Genomic DNA, 23,259 nt, shown 5'->3' on the forward strand with positions numbered 1-23,259 from the left:
GGAGACACCCCGGGAGGCCAAGCAAACTCTGTGTTTGCTCTGAACTTGTGGCCAGCTCAATGATATGCCACCATCATTGATTTTTCTTCTCTCCTGCTCACTTTCTTTGTTCCCTCACTGGTGCTTTCCTGGGCTTGCACCCCCCAGAGGCACTGCCTTGAAAGCATACTTCAGACTCTCTTTTCTAGGAACCTGGCTTGACATGAATTAAGGCTTTCAAGAGTTAAAATAATCCCATGATTATTCATTTTATGAAATAAATCACATATTCTCTAAATACTGCACAGAAACTGCGTCCAATTTTCATAAAGAAGCTTGACTTACTATGAGCTCCACCAGTATTTGCTACCAAAGTGAATTTACTTTTATGTTTATGGAAAGTAGAATAATCTGTTTATTTCCCAAACTACCGTTCTCCAAATTTTCCAACCCCATCCTCACTGCTGGGGATTAGGGGAAGAGAGATCAAAGCAACCTAAACTTGGAACCATTTGATTTGATGGTTTTTTAAAGTTATTAGTTAAAAAGTTAAAAGTTATTTGACAAGTGGAGCTGTTGTTGAATCAGCAATGCTGAGAAGCTAATATGGATTAAAAAAAATCTGATACATTTATTAAGATGATGATCCAGAAGCAACATCTGCTCTGAAAGCATTATAGAGAATATAAAGGTTATTCTTGTTCAGACCAATAAATGTCACCTGTCAGGAAACAAAACAAAAAAAAATTGTTCCCTGGAAGTGAGAGTATATTTTATTCTTAAAGCATTTAATTCATCAAAACCTTGCAACACGACACCATGTGAACACTGACCTGTGAATAGGTACCAGAGGTTGTTGGGCTCCAATGTTTCCATCTCACCCCTGCGGGTTGTCTTTCTGTGTCGAATTTTATAGCCGGTAATAAATCCATTTTGTGTGCCTGATGGAGGAGGCAGCCAGCTTACTTTGATACTCTGCAGAATAATAGATGTAAATTAAAACACTGGAGAAAGTAAGGAAGACAGGATGGGGTCAAAGAAATGACCCAAACCTAAGTGTGAGTAAAGCAGAGAGGTAAGAAGTGCTAGGGATTACCCTGCAGAACCAAATGAAACCCATTCTTACTATCCGACAGTATTCCTCTTTGTATGATTTTGGACAAAAATACACAATTTATTTGATTGATTACATGCATTATCACCTCTCCTTTGTAAATGCCACTAAAATGACAGTAAAATATTCTAAAAGGTATAAACCTATGAGGAAATAGAGAATAGGAATCTAATGGATGAAAGATGTTAACAAATATTTAAGAGATGCAAACTGAGGGAAGTGTGGTGGCTGAGCCAAAGGGGAAAGATGAAACCTAAATTACCCCTTAAGAGATATTAATGAAAAACAAGGTGATTTACATGGCAAAGTTCAAAGAGGACTAGAAATTGTTGCTTCCTAAATACCTTGAAAGACAAAACTGAAGCATGGTGCTGAAATAAAAGATGGACTGAGGTCCTACCCACATCCAGTAAAATCAATCTACTAACCCTCAGTGACCTGGGAGTAGCTGGGAGTTTTATCCTCTAGGGATATTGGAACAGAATCCACAGATTCAGAGATATCAGGCACAGAAGAGAGTAGAGATGAGGTCAAGGGACTTATTTTTGACTTATTAAGTCAAAGACACCCAAGTCTTCTTTCTTCATCTGCATTCAGAGCAATGACAAGCAGGTGTATATTCCCCAGGCAGAATATCAGGTAATAATTCTCTAGAGAAAATTGTAAGTTTGGCCCTAGAGAAAACAACAGCCAGGTTTCTGATTAATCCCCCAATAATGAGGCTCCCACTTAATAACCCCACTCATGCACTAGAACTTACACTTTGAAATCAGCTTTTTAGGACATATTTCATTTTAATGTAAACCAACAATTTAAGACTATCAGACATTTTAAAAAAAGCCTTTACTCTAAAAGACAGAGGAAAAATACATAGCAAAATGGCCCTTGAAGGAAACAGAATGCTGTTTCTGCTTAGAGCAGAGAAAGGATTCAAAAAGCTGTCTTTAATACCTAGATAATCTAAGAGAAGACATTACATCTGTGAAAAGAATAAAAATACAGAAAAAAATAAAAGATTTTAAAAAAATATTATAACATTTATAATTTGGTTGCACCAGTTAAATATTCAATAAATAAGTTGGAAGATAAATTAAAAGAAATCTCCTAAAATTCAGTGGGGGAAAAAAAAAAGATGATCATAGAAATTTGGAGAGAAAAGATAAGAAATTAGAAGTTTAATGCATAATTTCCAACATCCAACTAATAAGATGAAATAATGAAAAAAATAGGAAAAATAGAAGGCAGAAAATTACCAAAGAACAAAAACAAAAACAAAACACCTTTCCCCCAATAAAAACCTTGCAGAACTGGAAGATTTGAGACTTTAGTCTAAAAGGGATTATGGAATGTCTGACATCATGTGTGGGAAAAAAAAAACACAAAAAACTACATTAAGGCACATTACTGTGAAACACTAGAGCCTCAGGGGGAGAGAGGATCCAAAAGTTTCCAGAATGGAGGAAAAAAAAAAAAAAAAAGCAGGTCACATAAAAAATGATCAGGAGTAAAAATAGTAATAAGTAAGATTTCTCAACAACACTTCAAATTAGAAACAATAGAACAGTACTTATAAAATTCTAATCCTAAAAGATTCTAAACCTGAACTTCCAAGGCTATGCAAACAAATCATCAAGTATAAGAAAAATATAACACAAGTATAAGAATACATGCTTATACAAGTATAGGGACTTTTCAGAAATACATGGTTTCAAAGATATCCATCTGGATTCCCTTTATCGGGAGACTAATGAGGGTATGCTTTGGGAAAATGAAGAGTGCAAACACAGAGAAAAAGATATGAAATCCAAGAAATAGAGACTCCAAAAGAGAAAAAAAATGGAATTCTCAGGAATACAGTAAAGAAATTTTTAATATAAGATTGGATATAATGAGACATAAACTGAAAAGAGTACATACTGTGTAATTCTGTTCAGATGAAGTTCAAGAATAGGCAAAACTAATTTATAGTAATACAAAGCAGACCAGCAGTTGCCCATGGCAGTTGTACTGGGGGACTGACTGGCTATGGGAAGAAGGAGACTCTTCAGTGTGGTGGAAACATTCTGCATCTTTATTTTACGTTTGTTACATGGGTGGATACAATTGTCAAAATATATCATTATGGGGTGAATTGTGCCCCTGTTCTAAATTTACATGTTGAAGTTTATTTATTTATTTTTTTTTTAAAGATTTTATTTATTTATTCGACAGAGATAGAGACAGCCAGCGAGAGAGGGAACACAAGCAGGGGGAGTGGGAGAGGAAGAAGCAGGCTCATAGCGGAGGAGCCTGATGTGGGGCTCGATCCCATAATGCCGGGATCACGCCCTGAGCCGAAGGCAGACGCTTAACCGCTGTGCCACCCAGGCGCCCCTACATGTTGAAGTTTAAATCCCCAATACCTCAGATTCTGAGTGTATTTGGAGGTAGGGACTTTGAAGAAATCATTAGGTTAAATGAGGTCAATTAGCATGGGACCTAATCTAATCTGACTGGTGTCATTATAAGAAATGGAGATTTGGAGACACACACAGAAGAAGACCATGTAAAGACAGTGGAAGAAGAGAGCCATTTATAAGTCAAGGAGAGAGGACTTGGAAAAAATAACTCTGCTGATACCTTGAACTCTAAGAAAACAACTATCTGGGTTTGTTTAGGTTTCCTCATCTGTGGTGTTTGCTATGGCAGCTGTAGTGAAATAATACAATCATAGAAATAAACATTGAAGATGTGTGCATTTCACTTTAATTTTAATTACACCTCCAAGAAGAAGTAGGACTAGAATGAAAATGAAGAGGAGGAGAAGGAAGAGTAGGAGGAGAAAACTAGGAAGAAGATTGGTGAAGGAGAATAGGGATGGACATGTACAAGACTGCTAAATCCTGACATAAAAATAAATCAGCAGGTGATATCTAAAACTGGTGAATTAAAGCTAAGGAATTAAGGAACAGCTACCTGAGCACATTATTGAAAACCATGAAGGTAAATCCCAAAAAAGAAAGAGTGATGAACGTGGGAGTCTGGAGGGAAAAATTATTTTTGAAAAAATAATGTGCATGTAATACTTAGATGAACATTTAAATTAATTATTTTTTAAGATTTTATTTATTTATTTAGTGAGTGGGTGAACGGGCAGAGGAAGAAGGAGAAAGAGAATCTCAAGCAGACTCCGTGCTGAGCATGGAGCCCGTTTGGCGGGGGGGCTCCATCTCAAGACTCTGACTTGAGCTGACATCAAGAGTTGGACACTTGACCGACTGAACCACCCAGGCCCCCTAAATTAATTTTTAAAATAAACATACACAGTTGTTCTTTTGAGGTGGTAGAAATAAATGAGTATCAGAAAGAGGCCAGACACAAAGTCAGGGAATGGATTTCTAAGTCCCTGCCACAACCACAGGAACACTGTGGTATTGTTTCAATCACGTGGAAGTGCGGAAGTGTAGCAGAGGCAGGGCAGTATTCTCCAGGGAGACTGAAGTCTTAGCCTCTTCTTTTAGATTACTACAAATTAGCTATCGCTCTACAAATGACTAAGTGCCTTTGTTAAAATATTTAAAAAATTACGTAAAGTCAGTTACCGGCTAAGCATTTTTAAAATGTCAATGACATGCCAACTACAGTCGGTTCTCACAATTTGCAGTAGCCATGTTCCATAACATTGCCACAAACACTGAATTTGTAAATATGGTAATATTGCTCCTAGGGAAAATACATGGGTGTCTGGGTGACTCAGTCATTAAGCGTCTGCCTTCTGCTCAGGTCATGATCTCAGCGTTCTGGGATGGAGCCCCACATCAGGCTCCCTGCTCAGCAAGAAGCCTACTTCTTCCTCTCCCACTCCCCCTGCTTGTGTTCCCTCTCTCACTGGCTGTCTCTCTCTCTGTCAAATAAATAAATAACATCTTTAAAAAAAATACAGGTTTAGGTTCTTACAAGTCTTTTTTTACAACACTTTTATCAACTCATCAATACATAACCTTGTTTTATGTATGTTTCTGCTTAAAGACATCTTATCTAATATTATTGTTGATACATTAACATTGAACTCGTGGCCAATAGCACTATAACTCATGCCAGAATGAAGTTTATCTAACACATGGATTTTCTCCCTAAGGCACATCACAGTCTCTTGCAATAAGTGATACTACACAGCACTTCAGCATTATGCTTGGGGAGCATTTTAAATAGCAAAATCACCAACAGAAAGCAAAAGTAAACAAATAAATGCAAAAGTAAACAAATAAATAAAAAAAAAGTGGCATTTATTTGACCACAAAAAGGACACTTGGTTACAATAAAAGAAGTGTTTCCTTGTTCAACCTCAGCTGGGAATGTGTGCTTCTGGAGATTACAATTGTTCCATGATTCAGTATGTGTGTAAGTCTGCAAATGACGGGGAGGGTATTGTGGGTGTTGATTTGGAGTTACCAATACATTCTGGCAAGTAGGTGAATCTGCAAATACAGACTGAAAATAATAAGGATCAAGTGTAATTATATAACAAATACATTTTAATAATTTTAGAGGAACTTAGATAAATAGAATTAATCTGATGATTTAAGTCAGAATATATCTGAAAGAGTATGACCCTACTGAGACAATTTATCTCACCCTCATTACGCTTAAAATGTGGCAAACTAAATGCCACTCTTAAGAATAATTGTTAATAATATTTTGTGTCCTTACTATAGACCCGGGAATGGTCTGAGCACCCTATATGTCCATGTCAGTTAGGTTTTTTATCCTCACAATGACCCTATGAGTTAAGGTCTGTTGTCACATTTTTTGTACAATCATATAAATTAGGATACAGATGGGTAAGTACCTTGAACCTATGTGGCCACCATGTGATAGAGGCAGTATTTGAACAGAGATCATATAATTTGAAGATGGGATTCTTTACTATTTAATATTGCCTCCCATGGGAGTTCAAGAGGCTAGAGTCTAATACATTCAATTATCACTCATTCAAAATATATTAACTGCATCTCTGCTGTGTAGCAAACACTTTCTTTGGAACTATAGAAACACCCAGATAAGTTATGGTATATCCATTCTGGCTTAGGAATAGATACATAAACTCAATGAAAACACAAAGTGTTAAATACTAAAACACAGAGTCCCAGAAAATAAAATGGAAATACAATAGAGGGAAAAATTAATTCTGTCTCACATGGTCAAGAATGACTTCCAATATGAATCAAGAAAAACTTCAAATATGAGTAGAACTTTATGGAGGGGTAGAAAAGATAAGACAAAGGGGATATTAAGAGCAAACTCAAGATGTCATGACAATGTACAGCACCTTCAAGTGAAGGTCAAGTAGTCCCTTAATGGCTAGAGCCAATGGGACATATAGGACAATGCAATGGAAAGATAGACCGGAAAAAAGTTAAAAGTCTTTTGGGACATGCCAAGGAGACATATGTTAGATCAGTGTGCTCATTTAAGGCATTTGGCTAAAGAGACAAACTAGCAAATAAAATAGTTGTATAATGTCCCTGGACCCAAAAGAATACATAGCCTTAAATAACATACACTCACCTATCCCTTCTCTCCCCCACCTCCCCTCACACACATACATGCTCCTGAGTGGCTGTGTTCTTTGTTTTCAAGTGTTTTAGAAACTAGTAAAGAAAACCAGATTTGATGAAGAGTCATAACTTGTATTTATATTCCACTACTTATCTTACTTTTATTTTTCAACGCTTCAAGGTAGCCATGACAGATATTATTACTATTTTACAATTTGACAAAAGAGGAAATTGAGGCGCAGAGTTAAATGATGGACAGAAGTCATCTTGTACTATCACAGAAAGATCATCCAATGTTTGGGCCTAACATTTGTATTACTTTATGCTAAAATAATCATAGAACTTCTACTCAGCAATTCTACTCACCTAAATTCTCCTACAAAATATTCTTGAAAGAAATAAAATCTGAATTTAAATAATTAGTTTTTAATACATCCAATTGGCCTTCCTATAAGTAGCCCTTGGCAAATCAAGAAGTGTTATTTTCTATGGACTACAAGTTTATTTTTTAAAGTTAAAAGTAAATTCAAATTGAAAAAAAAAAATACAAATGAAGACATTAAACTTTGACCAAGAGATAGAACCTTATGATTTCCAGTTACTACTTTGCTATGTCTTTGTTGAGAGACCTCTTTTAAGTCTTATAAATGACTCTAATCTCAATGCACATATTGAAACAAGGAAAATAATTGTGCTTTAGTATGTCTACAAGTGGTTGTAAATCACTTACTAAGCCTGGATAACTTAATTATACTAATGATTACATGAGCAATACTTAGTTTTTGACAGGTAGTAATTTTTCTTGATCATATTTGAGGATTTTCAGTGATTGTATAAATTATTCCCACATAGCCAATACCTTAATATCAATGCCTAGCAGCATTAATTAATAGAATCAGTTATACACTCTACATGCCAGGAGGCAAAGCCCCTCAATGGTTATCATTCATTTTGGAAGTAATTTCATCATGTGTATTCATTATCATAGATGGGCAGCAGCTAAGTTTATTAGCATCTTTTATGCTTTCTCATTGGTTTCAAGCAAGAACCAGCAGAAGGCAAAGGCTCAAATGGTCAAATTCTTTCCTTGTAGGTTCTCCTTCTGCAGATATGGCTAGATGTCCCAAATTATATTGGTTTGGGAAGTTAATTAAAAGTATTCAGTAAATTTTTCATACTCAATAGCATAATGTATCTTATTTTCTGTATGGGACCTGTTCTGTCAGTGCTCAGTAGCTCAGACTTCATTGCCCATCCCCCCACAAAGCCAACTAAAGCTGTCACTGTTATGGGAACAATCTTGTACCTAGTCTTCATGGGTAAGCCTGGTAATTATTTTTATTAAAAATACTTAACACATGACCTTTGACATTTGAAAAATCAATTCTAATAGCTGTGACTTGACTTTTGGTTCTTTCAGTACTTGAGAGGGTGAAATTTTCAAGCTGTTGCCAATGTTCTATTTTGATTCAAGTATTAATTTCGCTTTTTTTTCCAGATCTGAAATAAAAGAAAAACTGTAAAATTTAGCTTCCCCAAATCCTTCCCTCTCCTTTTTGATTATCATAAAAATGAATTCGTTTCCAAGTTAGCTTGGTGGGAGCAGTTAGGTTTACTGATTGAAAAGAAAAGATCTCCTTGGCCATTATTTTCTAACTTTTTGAGACAACCCAATTCCATTTGGTGATGTGGTATTATCCTTTTCATGGGCTCCATTTATTCCTTTCTTTACTTTTCCTTTAGCGTATGAGTAATAAGTAACAAAACAAAAAAAAAATGGTAAGTCTGCCACCCCAAATTTTTCTTAGAAGCCACATTTCATAAGCTTCTGTTTTTAATTCACCATATCCCACTGCACATTGGCATTTTGCTTTACTCTCTCTAGAATGGACTGCAGAGGAAGACAAGCCCCATTCCAAACATATGCAGGGACTGTAGTAAAGACTTTTTTTTTTTTTTTAAGTGATTTCATCTGGATAGCATTCCCATAGAAGGGAATTGAAGGGCACCACTTGAAAGAAGGTTCTTACGGCAAATAAGAATGCCATGGCCAACACAGCAGGAATCTAAGGATCTTGAAACTTAATTGAAAATAAGTTTTGAACTCTGCCCCTTATTTCTGCTTGTGTATTTCTGGTGACTTGTTGAATCTCATGTTGCTTGAAGAATGAAATATGCTTTCCGTACCCATGACACCCTATAGCTTTTTATTAAAGAGTGCCATTGGCACTTTTAAAGAATCTCTTTTTATTGTATCCCTGATCTGTCTCCTTATTTACATTCCCTCTGCCACTGCCCCAACTCAGACCTTAATTACCATTGCCCAGAATATTGCCACAGCTCACTAACTGATCCCCCTGCCTCTGGGTGTCACCCTCTTTACACCCATATCCGTTATCTTCCTGATCAGGTGATGGGTCACTTAAGTTCTCTGAGTTGGTTTTCTCATCTGCAATACGAGAAATACCTACGTCAGAGGATTGTGGTGTGGATTAAAAGCAGATGATGGGAACATGCTTGGAACTTCAAGGGAGGGAAGGAGGAAAGAGAAAAAGTGAGGCAAGAGGTCAAGAGTTTAAGAGATGGAGAGGGGGAAAATAAAGACAAAAGTAAACGAGGGTCCGAAGGAATAGAGCAAACAATGATGCTCTCACAGCGCGGACCTACTTACTTGTATGCTGACTCAACAATTTTTCTTCCACGCATTAGGAACATTGAGAGAGATAAGTCACCTAATAACACTTTTTAAACTCCTTTTCTTCCATGAATATTTACTGAGCAATTTACTCTGTAGAGGGCAATTCACATTTCTTGGGGTATCCCACAGAACTTTCTGGCATGGGTGGTAAAGAAGAGACCTTGGAATACAATGGAGACTAGAGGAATGTGAAAAAGTGAAGAAATGCTATGTATATTTTTGGAGGTAGACTTGACAGGACACCGTGATTCATTAAATGTCAGGTGTAAAGAAGGACAAGTCATCAATATTGACCCAGGTTTCTGGCATAAGCAACTCAGTAGATGATAATGCATTTACGGGGATAAGGCTGTCTGAAAAACAATACATTTCCAGAAAAAAAAAAAAAAGTTAACTGGACCTTCCAGTAGTATCAATAAATGACACTTCACAGAAGATGCAGAAACAAAGGCTACCCATATTAATAATATTCCAGTTAAGTCTGGGAAGGGCATTTTTTAATTTTATCATTTAGAATAAATGATATCTTAATAATACCAAAATTATACAATAACAACATCTAATGCTTAACCTTTGATATTTATCTAAATAGTTGGTAAATATTTCATTGGTGCTGAAATAAACTGAATTGAACTTCAAACTGGAATAGAACTTAACTCACTAATTAAACAGTATTTTAAATTTTATTATGTGTATAATTATGTGAACAATTTTCCAAATGTGTTTGGCTTTTTTATAAATCTATATACTTTATGGGACTAACCAACTATGGAACTGATAAGATGTCAATAAAATATTATGAAGGCCTTATATATTTTCCCTCCAGTTATATACTATTCTTGCAGATCTGCCATGTTTTTACTTCACTATCATAAATATGCAATCTCTTGTGATAAGTGAAGTTAGAAAACTGGGTAGCATACTAAAATTGGCATTCTTGAGTTCGTGTAGGCAACTGTTATCCAAAAAGACATAAAGCCATGTTAGCAAATACTTTGTGTGACACATTTCCAGAGTGAAGTCTGTTAGTATCACTCAAGTCTAAGTAAATATTTGTGCAATAATAAAAGTATGTTTATATACAAATTGAAAAATACTTGACTTTAAACAAAATTTTATGTCCCAAATTCAGGCAAGTCACATTGCTTTGTTTTATTTAAAAAATGAGGAAATCTAGCCTGTTGTGATCTTGTTTAATGGCTTTGAAATGATAGGAACATTTCATCATCAATAGGTTAGCTTAGTTGTAGAATTGTCTTCCTTTTATCTCTGCCCTCCCTGGTAGCCCCTGGATCTCTATAGATGGTGCCAGTGGGACTCCTCCCTGAGGATTAAACCCTACCTGATCTACTCTGGAAAAATCCTGTTCCTGGTTATGTTGTGCTAAGCCACATTGGGATTTTTTCTCAGGTTGCTCAACTTCAAATCGTAGCCTGCAAATCCACTTTGAGTTGGGTCTTAGTTTTAGTGACTGGGTATATCTCGGAGGGATGTTGCCATGTATCTTTGTCAATGTTCTTTTACTTTGGTAATCTGCCTGGTTCTTCCAAAACACCCAAGTTGACTGAGTCCTCCAGCAGCTAGTGTCTCCTTTGTGAATCTCTGAGTCTGGGAGACTTCCCTGACAATTGTTACTCACTTCTCTGAATCTAGCCATTACCTGCTTTCACACTCTGGACTGCCCAAACCTCTGGTCTTCTGCTATAATGCCCAAAAGTCCTCGTCAGCTCTTTCTGACTCCACCCACCAGGTACAGCTGCTATTTACTACTCTGTTTGTTTGGATACTGTGACTGGTCTTCCTGAAGGAGCATCCCTAATCATGTTCCTTACTCCTGATTTAGGGGCACAGCCCTCCTGATACTGGATCTGAATTCCACACCCATTCACCCCACAGAACTGTCTTTTTCAGGTGTAGACAGTGGGCACATATAAGATTAAAAAAAAATGCACACAGTGAGAAATGGCATCTGGAATATGCTCTATTTCTTACATGTTCCATTTTTATATTTCTTAGTTAAAGTAAACTGGGCTAAATTTAATTTGATGCTGAGAAATTGACATGCCACCACTCTTCTCTGCTCTTTTAATCAAATTCTGAGAGCTCAACCTTCACGATTCCAAGGAAAAAAGGGGAAACTAATCACTTATCTAACCTACTTCATTTTAGTAGCATAGGGGAATTGAACCAGTAAATTAAGGTCAAATAGGTTTCCAAACCTACACTGTGAGAGCATCAATCCATCACCATCCAAGGAGACACAAGGCATCCCATGTTATACTGGTAATTTGGCAGTCGGCTAAGTTAGTATTTTGGATACTTTCAGAGCAATATTTAAAGAAAAATTCCTATGTAATATAAAGATGAGGCACAAAAGTCTATCAGAAGAAAAGGGGACAACAGCCCTGTGTGGTCCACAGACTCTTTCCCAGTGGTGTCGCTAATTCAGCTCTGGTCCCAAATTCGCATACCTATTCTACACAATAACTACCAGTCATCTATTTAAGAATTAACTCCAAATGTTAACTAAAGCTTAAATCCTAGGCACAGGTAGATGGAAATATACTTCAAACTTCCTTGATTCTTATAACTTGTGCTTAAAAAAATCTTACTGGATTTTTGTCTAGCATGCAGTCCTGAATTGTCATTTAGAGAAAAGAGAGACTAGTATTTTGTAATTAAAAGATATTCAATAAGTATAATAAGATGGACGACAGAAAGCATACTCTCAGCTTTTCCTTAATTTGCTAAGTGTTGTTAGGACTCATTGACCCAAGTGCATGGATTTTACATCACACGGCCACTCTTTCTCTCACCTAATTGTCGAGGGGTGATCAGTGAGAAAGAGTTCAGAAATGTAAAAACACTGCAAAATACAAAGTTCTACTCTTATTTAAATTATTTTTTTCATTTTACAATTCTTGAGTTATCAGGTCACTTTGGCTTCTATGATTGTGTATCGAAGACATAATACATAAACGAATGAATGATTCTTAACGAGGCAGAATTATCTTCATAAACACTTCATCTGATCACAACAACTAGATTACATTTCCCTGGAAAACAACTTTCTTTGCCACCCAAAAACCATTCAGTGCAATGTGTAAAAAGGTGGTTTTCTTATGATAGATTTTACCATATTCTGTTGAGTGGCTCATAAACAGTGCTTTCTCCATTGATTACAAAACCACTGTTGGAGTTGATTCTCGGGTATGTAACTATGTATGGTCTCTATTACTGGAAGAAAAATGAAGAAAAATCAATTATTTTTTCCTGCTAGCCAGGCTTTCTTGGCCAACTAAATAAAATTAACTGAATATTCCAAAGCCAACCAGGAAAATCACCCCCAAATATAGACTATAGTCTACACTAAAGGGAACAAAAAAAGAAAGGTAGAATTGGATGTATCTAGCATCTTTTTTTGGTAAACTCTAGGATTTAAAAGAGGTTTTTTTTTTTCCCCCACACGATAATTTGCTATGCATAGCCTGGTAGCCAGGCCTGTTTTATTCTAGGTGCTAGAAACTGGGGATGTAATTTCTAGGAGGTATTCACATTTTGACAAAATTCCATTACGATAAAGCAATTTGGTTGTTCCCTGGAGTTCATGATAAAGCGATCTTACGAGTAATACATTTCAGAATTTGTCAGTATCAATAGACTTTATTCTCCAGTACCCAAGTCATTCCCTGGAAGTAAGCTGGATGTTTAGGGAGGCTCATTAACTCCTTCAGATCACTAGGTCCTTTCTCAGACTATTCATTTCTACTAAATAAAACTACTAAAAGCAATGTAATAGCCTTGATGCAGGAACTAGAGTTAGGAAAGCCAGAACACAAATACATCAGCAGAGTTATATGTAAAATTATACCCTTCAAAGGCACAAGAAAATAGACCAATATACAATTTAAGGCAGAAAATACAGTGTCCACTTATTTCTCACTTCTTTTGTTGGTTTGTTTTAGAACATGGAAACCAAGATTTTATTCGAGCAGTAAGGTGAATGGCATAACTTCAGATTAATTTATTTCACCAAATATTTAAGCAACTGAGGCAAGAGATAAGAGTTTAAATACTGATTTATACCAAATGAAATTTTTTTCACATATGGGATAAAATGCATTTATCAAAAACAACCAGTAGGAACTAACAGTATTGCAATAATGCACTCATGTTAAAATAATCATGATATACCAATTGGTCCCTTAAAAAATGAAATATTAGTTTAAAGGTTGTACAGTACTCAGTAAGAGAATAAAAACCAAGTTTTTATAATGCTATATACTAAAAATTGTTTTAGTGACAAAACCAGAGCCTTTATCACAAAAACAATTTGTATCTAATGTTTGATAGAATAAATATGACTGCAAATGAGTCTCATCCTATACAGAACAATGCCTTCTGTGCTTAAATGTACATTAACATTTAGGGGCGCCTGGGTGGCTCAGTCCTTAAGCATCTGCCTTTGGCTCAGGGCCTGATCCCAGGGTCCTGGGATCGAGCCCCACATTGGGCTCCCTGATCCACTAGGAGCCTGCTTCTTCCTCTCCCACTCCCCCTGGTTGTGTTCCCTCTCTTGCTGGCTGTCTCTCTCTCTGTCAAATAAATAAATAAATAAAATCTTTAAAAAAAAATAATAAAAAAATAAAATAAAATTTAGGCATGGCCAATATTGTGGGATAAACACATACAGCTGGGTCTATATTAAATAAGGGAAAATATTACTATGAAGCAATTTTCTTAAAAAAATGCAGAAGTGGCTATTTAACAGAGGCATATCTTCAAGCAAACTGTCAAATTAGGCCCTAAGTAATTAATCTCTGAAACCAGCAGGCTTTCAATCTCAGAGCAACCATCTCAAAGACATGACTTACCATGTAATTACATGGGACATTACAATGTATTTATGAGGTCATTTGTTACAATGTACAGTAATTACAGAGTACTTACATAGCTATTTATGTCTCATAAAATGAAGTGAGACTAAATATTTTAATTGTGTTGGAGAAATAAGGGAAAATATTTGAGTTCCAAATGTCAGGTGAGATTACAGGTCAGATTGACATAACTCATATTAACAGCTGGCTGCTTCCAGAATCACAAGTGTTTTGTGGCGCTCTCTTATTAGAAATGAAGGTTTGAGAAATATTCCTTCTAAGAATGAGTGAGTGGAATTGTTCTCAATTTCAATGTTCAGGTAATGCCAGAAGACAAACCAATAATATAATTTACTATGTACACTTTACATACAAAGCATGAATGTCCAGGTGTCAACAGAGTTGCTAGATTACAAACAAGGTCATGTATAATGTATTAATAAATGATACACCATACAACTAGACAGAATAATAAAGTAGCAGGCCTTCTGTTTTCCATTTCTATTATTTTGATAAAAAATGGTATTTGTTCAGATTTTCACATTCTTAAATATGTAGTAAAATTTCAAAGTTGTGTGTTTTCCAAGTTTCTTCCCTTCATCCCATAATTATACTTGGAAATTCTTAGTTAGCCTAACAAGTGAATTATGGCAGCCAACAGAAGAGGATTCTGTGCTAGTTACATCTGAAACATCATGATATTATGAATAATGAAGAGCTCAGTGCTCTCATTACTACATCGCTGATTTTAAAAATTAAAATTAAAAAACTTTTTGGTTTCCTAATCATCTGTTCTCTTTGGATTAAGGCCCAAAGCAAATCTCATCATTATTTATATGCATTGCTTTATTAGTTTATTCAACAAACATCCCTAATGCCTGCTATGTTCCAGGCATGGTGTTACCACAGAGTCATATTCACCTAAAACACTTTTCTTGAAGAGCATGATCCTTTCCAGTGATAGATTCTATGATACTGTTGGTAGATTGGCCTTATTAATCTATTAAGTTTAATAGACATACCATACTATGCTCTCCTTTTGGTTAAATAAATTCTGGCTTTACATTCAGAGTTTATGCCTTTAAATTGGATTGGTCATTATTTGATGAAACATGAAATGCAAACAGTATTGCTCAGCCTTTGCTTATTCTTGCTAAGATGCCTCTGTTCATGTGATTCAATGATTAGAAAGTATAAAATAATGTTCAATTGTGATGGCATAGACAAAATATTCTTTTCTAAACTTTAGCCTGTCTTGTGAACTTCAACAATTATTTTTCAAAAAGAATAAATGTCAAATCTTTTTTTTTGTCATGCAGATATTATAACTACCAAATTGCTACAAATATGTGAGCTAATTAATTCCTATAAAGACTGATCAGCAGGCTGACAGTGATACCAACTGCAGCCTCCTGGCAAAACAGGGATTCCATCAGTGTTTAATGACTGTTACATTCCTATATAATAGTCCCTGGATTTGCCAAATCCAGATACTCAGGGTCCACAGAACCATCTGCAGAATGTTGCCTGTTAATATGCTAATAAACCAATTAAGATTCACAGAATTATTCAACAGCCACTCAGGTCAATTCTGATCAACTGTACCAATTTTATCTATACATGCAGAAAGAACTGGTCCATTTCTCACTAAAGTTCCAAGAAGCTACTCAGAGTAGTTAGGAACACCATCTCAGTAACTCATTCTAATTTAAGAACAGTAAGAGATAGTTTACTTTTGAAAAAAAAAATATGGGTAACTATCAATACTTCAATCAGTATTTCAATTAGATATGCATTCATTATGTGTCTAATTGATTAACAATTAGCAGCACCTGTAGTTGGCTATAATTTTAATTACTGATTACACTATGGCTGATTACTTAAAATGATATCTGCATGAACACCATTGGATTATAAAGAAAAGAATAAAACAATTCCAGAATAATTAGTTCTATTAAAAATGAGATTAAAACCAATTCAATAAAACATTTTTAATGTTTTTATTTTAAGCAATGGTAATAGATTTTTCTTAAATTATACAATATGGAGAGAAGCTAACCAATGATTTTTTTTAATGTAACTAATCTGCCATTTTCCTGGAAGATGTGGAAGTACTTCAGAATAAGCCATTGTCCATCAGAACAATAAGCATGAAAAAGAAGATCCTAAATAACAATAGATAACAATAGAGCCCCATTTCTAACTTGCTTTTTAAATATTCATGTTTTAGAAATGGAAAGATATGTTGATCCTTTGTCATGAATATGACAGACCCATCAACAATCATCTTCAAAAGAGATCTTGGACTGTATTCTTTAGGCACAAAAAGAACGTACATAATTGTTTCAAACATAGGTTTTTAAAAAGAGAAAGTCAATTTTGAACTAAAATATCTTAAAACTAGGTAATAGTTGCAAACACTCCGGTGTGCAAAATACCATGTGTTTTCACTTTGGTATTCCAAGAGAGGATTGGTAGCAATTCTTAGAACCAACAACTCTTCCAAACTTAAAAAAATATTCTTCACAATTTCATACTATTACATCATATTTCTTTTAGAATTTAGGACTTCAAAAAAGGGATTGATGCATGAGCTTTGTAAGTTTTTTTACAACCTTTTTTTAGTATAAATGAAATATTTGTGCAAGTGGCTGTTTTAAACAGAGAGTTTGATATTTATTTCCTTTTTGTAGCTCTATTATAAAACGTTTCATGCAAAGACAAAATTAGAATAGTATATCATTTCACAATCACCAGGATGGCTACGATCAAAAAGACAGATAATAACAATATTGGTGAGGATGTGGAGAAATTAGAATCTTCATATACTGCTGGTAGGGATGTAAACTGGTGCAGCTGCTTTGAAAAATAATCTGGCAGTTCTTCAAAAGGCTAAATGTAGAGTTAACTATGACTCAGCAATTTCTTTCTAGGTATTCTCCAAAAAAATGAAAACGTACATTCACACAAAAATTTATACACAAATGTTCATAGCAGCATTATTCATAATAGCAAAAAAAAAAAAAAAAGTAGAAACAACCCAAATGCCCACCGTCTGATGAATAGATAAACAAAATATAGCATATCCATACCATGGACTATTATATGACCATAGGAAGCAATAAAGTATTGATGGATGCTACAACATGGATGAACCATGAAAACATTATGCTAGTTGAAAGAAGTCACTCACAAGAGACCACATGGTGTATTCCATTTATATGAAATGCGCATCTTAGAGACAAAAATTAGATTAGAGATCGCCTACGACCGATGGAGGAAAGGGATAGGAAGGAAATGAGGGGTACTGCTAAAGGGTAGAGGAGTTTTTTAGGGAAGGTCAAATGTTATACAATGAACTGTGATGATGCATGCATAACTTTAAATGGGTGAATTCTGTGGTATGTGGATTATATAAAGATGTTACAAAAGTAACTGCATCACAAAAATTAGATTAGTATAATGAACACCAATATGCCCATCACTTTGACTTCAAAAGATCAATTTCTTTCCACTCTTATTATATGTATTTACTAAGCCCTCTAAACTGAGATTTATTTAAAGAAATCCTGTAAAGTGGAGAAATGCACCTATGTGTATGGGTCTCCCCATAAATGAGAGGTACATTCCGGAGGGACCTGAATACAATCTATTTTTAATACTCATCCCTGATATGATGCTCTGTACGTATGGTACTCACAAATGTTTATAGATGGCAGTGGTGACAGACTGAACAAGTATGGCCTCCAGGAGGAGGCAGTGTAGAGCGCGGTAGAGTCACACTCCATTGCTTTTTAAAAGTGCTTCTTTTGAGGACATTTAGGAAGTAACGTATGGTTAGGGGCTAAAGCATCTGCAAAGAGCTCAATTCGTTAAGAGCTCTAATAAAGCCCATGGGGAATTTGTGGAGGCTCCAGTCCAACTCCTTTTAAAAATGATTCTTATGTAACAAAACTAGACGGCGAAACATGGTTCCAGCCTACATAGGATTTCTTTAGGGGGATGGGGGTTGAGAAACTATTGCATACAAGTGAATGGCTGAATAGGTTGAAGTTGATCAAAGGTCTCATAAAAAATCTTTTATATGCTTATTTATTTACTTAAGCCCAAGAAAATTCAATGAGAATATATGTAATGTTTTCATGGGCTAAGTGCTTTTTCTGACAGTGCTCATCACAGTTCTGTATTTGTTTGATTATCTGATTAATGTCTCTTTAGTTCCTTAGAACTTAAGCTCATCAACTTTTCTATTTCTTACTGTGGGATCCCTAGTGCCAACAGTAATGTCTAAAACTTAGAATATATTCAATAAATAGTTGTTGAATTAATTAATAAAGAAGGATTTTGATGGAATTAGTTCTTCATTTAATCAAATTTCACTTCAAATCATAATACATTCCTTTTCCTTGTTACCAGAATATCCACAGTATTTCCATTACACCTAAAAGACATTGTGTGGGCCTGATTTGGGCTCACAGGTGCGATGAAGGAAGAAATAAAGGAATGCCAGATAGAAGGGGTGATAGCTCATGAGACCCCTGACAAAAGTTTGAAGAAAAAAAAAAGAAGGGGGCTGAGAAGTGAGAGGGCTCTTGTGAGAGAGAAAATGATTACCTAGACTCAGTGAAATAAATTGTGATAAAAAAACAAAAAACAATTTGAATTAGTTTCTCCATAACTTCCACCAAGTAATCTCCTCAGACATCTGGGGTAAGAAGGAGGGTATGTTCGGAGGGAGAGTGTTGAAAGGGAGAGAAAAGCATGGAGTCCATAGGACCTGGGAGGAGGGCAAGTCATGATGGGGGGGTCATGTGGCTATAAAGTTATCAAGCTGGGTGCTGATGAAGCAGGGTGTGCACATAATTACCATTAATGAAAATTAATTTAAGTAAATGTCAAACAAGTAAAACCATGGTACACACACACACACATTGATTATACACAATTGTAATACTGGCCCATGGTTTAATTTTCCTTCTCAATTTCTGTGCTGCGGTATGAAGGAAGAAGTCTAGAAGAACAGAAGAAGCATAACTAAAAGGTTATCTTTTGACTCTCTACTTTTAATTTTTTATCTTCACTTATTACCTATTGTTTTTGCTTTCAAAATTACATTGAAATATTATGAAAACATCTTTAAAATAATATGGATCAAATCAGTAATCCCTTCCTAAATCAATGTCTTAAATGAAGACACTGAGTCTGAAATGAAATGAAATGAAATGAAATGAAATGAAATGAAATGAAATGAAATGAAAGAAAGAAAGAAAGAAAAGAAAGCTCTTTTTTCTTCTCTGGAATACATCAGAATACGCTTGTCAGTGACAAAGCAGATGGCAATGTCGTCTTTCTATCCCAGTTTATCATGATAAAGCCAACGTACAGGTAAACATTTCTACCCTTTAAACTCAGGTTTTACCTTACTCATGAATTCTGGCTGAACTCTTTTCTTTTTGCTCTAAGCTTTATGATTCATATGAAATATTGAAATGTTTAACCAAAAATATTTCCCCACTCCTGATTTGCCTGCTGGTCAGTTGTAAAGACATTCACTTTGCAATAATTAGGTCAGTGCTGACTTGCTGATTCCTTCTTTTATGTCTTCTCTTATTCTTTTGTTCATTAGCAAATTATGTAAAGATTGTGGGAGATAGCCACTGAATATTCTGGGAAAGGTAAACGACCAGAAGTCACCAGACGACATTCTTTACACATTGATTTTCTTTTTTTAGGATTAATGACTACGGTCATTCAGTGCAGGCCTTTCAATTTCGTACTCAGTAGCATTTGTTTAATTAGATGTCTTTTTTGCTCCTTGCACAAATTCAATAACACGAGGCTAATTAAGCACCATCATCTGCATATATCTTAACTTAGAGATGAAAATAGAGTCCCTATTTCATTCTGTTGTTTCTCCCTTTAAAAACATAAATATTTTTAAAAAATGACCTGAAAGTGGGGAATAGCAGGAAGGGTGTAGAGAAATGTTAACAGGCAGAGAGGATCAACGTCCAATACGCCACATTTAAGAAACGCTTTAGTACTATAATAAAGTCCAAAGATATTAAGTAACTTTTCCTGCTCAGTTTCCTTTATCATAGGTATTGTGCAAATGAGGCTACAGCGGCAAAGTTACTCTTGGTTCTTTGGGTATGGATTACAAAATTCATTGATTTTCTAAATCCCTACTTAAGAAACTTTCTACAAGAACTGTTCTTGTGTCATTGATGTGTGCTCTCTTATCTGGGAGTATATGTTGTAAGAGGGAAGAGAGGAGATGGCGCTCTGGTCATGGTTCTACTCATCAGGTGCTCTTAACTAGGCAACGGTGAGGTAGAGAGAGGACAGCCTTGAAATCAGTGGGGCCTCGGTTTAAATCCCATTTACTGCCACTTTGCCACCATACGACACACCTGTGCTTTAAACTTTGTTTTGTAAGTGGGATATGTAAACACACACACACACACACATAAGAACAAACAATTGGAAGTAATAACCTAACAGGATGCCTGTGAGAATTAATACATGATAATACTTATCAAAGTGAGCCATGTAGTAGGTGGTGAATTGAGTCATCTCTTCCCCTGACGTTATCAGTGTCCCTGAAAAGACTGGCAAAAAGAAACTGAACCCACTCTCTAAACTGGGAACAGTTGTTTTCATTTTGAAAGTGTTTTGTCTAAATTACAGCTCTCCAACTTCTCTTTATTCTACTCCAACTCCTTGTGCACAACGTTTCAGAGTTCTGCTGTGGGCTTTCAATTAACTGTCCATGTATAATAATCAGATGTAAAGCTTTCTGAGAATTCTACTGTACCTGCCAGCCATGTGAATTCCTGCAGTGGACTGGGACATCAGCTTTCTGATTAGAAAAGCCCTCATCGGTAGTATTTGCCAGTTTCTGCAGGTTAATACTTCTACCATGGCTGATTTCAAGCTACCAATGGTTTCATAATCACTTGCAAAATTCTTGAATATTTAAGAATTGGCTCTTATGAGCCAGTCCCAGCTGGCTCCAACACATACCAAAAAGGAATATGAAGCCAGTGTGTCAACAAATAGACACAGGTCCACATGTCAAATTGGGACGAGTGTGCACGGACTCAACCTTAACACTGACTGCAAAGTCCTTGTGGACAAGGCCTTTGTTTGATTCAAAGTTTTTAACCTCCGCTACTACTTAGCAATCAAGAGATACTCATAGATGGACAAACTGAAACTCAGATCACCACACAATATTTTAATCTTAATTTCTATTAAAATCAGTACAGATGTTATGACTATTAAATTTAGAGTGAAATCATCAAATACCACCTTAATCTTATAGTTTGCTGGTCCTTGAAAACAACTAAGGTCTTTATAAATACATACAAATATTTAACATCAAATTATGAAATAGTTGTCTTACATTAAGCCATATGAAATGGTAAACAATCAATTTTTTTTTACCTAAAAATGGGATTTCATATAGTTCACATGAGTAAAATCGTTTTTATTCTTTATCTAGTCCTACCTTTCCAGGTTTTGATTAAGGAAATAGAGGCTTCATGGACATTTTAGACGTTTCAGCTGAGATGTTTCAGAAATTTTTCATAAGGGCAATATTATGGACCAAAATAATCAGATTCGTTCAGTCTTTTCAACGTGTTAATTCATATTGATTTTGAGAGAGAAAAAAAAAAATCCCATACCATAGGACATCTGTAAAAGAGGAAGTCACTTGTGCCAGAAGCTCCAGACTAACATAAATAAAATGGGGGAAGGTCATAAAAAAGAACAAAATTCCTGGGAAGTCCAGAGCATGTTCGTTTATCCTACCCAAGGTTCTTCAGAAAGAAATTCAAATCAGATGGGCATCCGAAGGTTTGAGGTGAGGAACAAGATCTGGCATTACAATATGAAATGACCCTCTCCTCAACTTCATGAACATCTTACTATCTCAATATATTGTTCTAAAACAAACAACAAAACCCGTAAAAATCTCTGAAATGTAGACGGTAATGAGACTAGGCTATTACCAAATAAATCCAATACTGGGAAAGGAAATAAGTACTGAATCTCAATGCTTGTAGAAAATAAAAATGGCACTTTGCATATAACGAGATTGTATCTCCTGTGATCGAACTTCTAGGTTTCATATTCATTCAATCAACAATCAAGAGCAGTGTCATAAAGAGATTAATCTGCAAGCTTATAAAAGAGCCTAGATTTGAATCTCTGTTTTAACACTTAACAACTGGGAGTTCTTGGGTGCAAGTTATTTACCCTCTCTGTGGCTCACTTTCCTATCTACACAATGGGAATCACGACACCAACTTCACTGTATTATGAGCCTCGAAGGAGAAGCAATGTAAAGCGTTTATGAGTATACTATTCCAACCACTGTGTGAGGCTAAACGTCAGTCAAAAAATGAGTTCTCAACAGAAGACACTGAAATTAATTATGTGAAGAAATGACAGAGTCATGTCACTGGGCAATATCTTCTTTTCATCAAGAAGGACTTTTGAAAATTAACAACAGAAAAGGAGAGGGAGCAGAAGGAGCAGAGAAAGTGTAAGAAAGAGAAATTGCTCTACCACATTCATGCAGAAACAGTAAATATTAATCCTGTCCACTAAAGGAGTTAACACAGACCTTTATAATGAAGCCTGTTCCTGCACAGAATAAAGATGGTATGCTGTGGGGCTCCTGGGTGGCTCAGTCAGTTAAGTACCCGACTCTTGATTTCAGCTCAGGTCATGATCCCAGTTCCTGGGATTGAGCCCCATGTGGGACTCCACGCTCAGCACAGAGTCTGCCTTCCCTTCTTCCTCTGCTTCTCCCCAGTGTTTGCACTCTGTCTTTCTCTTTCTCTCTTTTTCCCTTTCTCTCTAACAAGTATATAAACAAAATCTTTAAAAAAAAGATGGTATGGTGCATTAAATTAATATTTTGCTCATCTAAGAATCATGTAAAAACCTTCTGGGGCCCCTGGATGGCTCAGTAGGTTAAGCACCTGATTTCAGCTCAGGTCATGATCTCAGAGTCCTGGTATTGAGCCCCTTGATGGGCTC

The 23,259-nt window shown here is 35.7% G+C and overlaps 1 protein-coding gene across 1 annotated transcript in view; it reads right to left on the minus strand.

Moving 5' to 3' along the window:
* Window positions 1-23,259, minus strand: part of DCC (DCC netrin 1 receptor) — a 697,032-nt gene that overhangs the window by 189,169 nt on the left and 484,604 nt on the right. Inside the window, exon 13 of the mRNA XM_048218577.2 lies at window positions 813-954. Within this exon, the coding sequence (XP_048074534.1) occupies window positions 813-954 (142 nt within the window). The remainder of the gene's footprint in view (window positions 1-812; window positions 955-23,259) is intronic.

This window comes from Ursus arctos, unplaced genomic scaffold (genome assembly GCF_023065955.2).
Source record: "Ursus arctos isolate Adak ecotype North America unplaced genomic scaffold, UrsArc2.0 scaffold_17, whole genome shotgun sequence".
NCBI lineage: Eukaryota > Metazoa > Chordata > Mammalia > Carnivora > Ursidae > Ursus > Ursus arctos.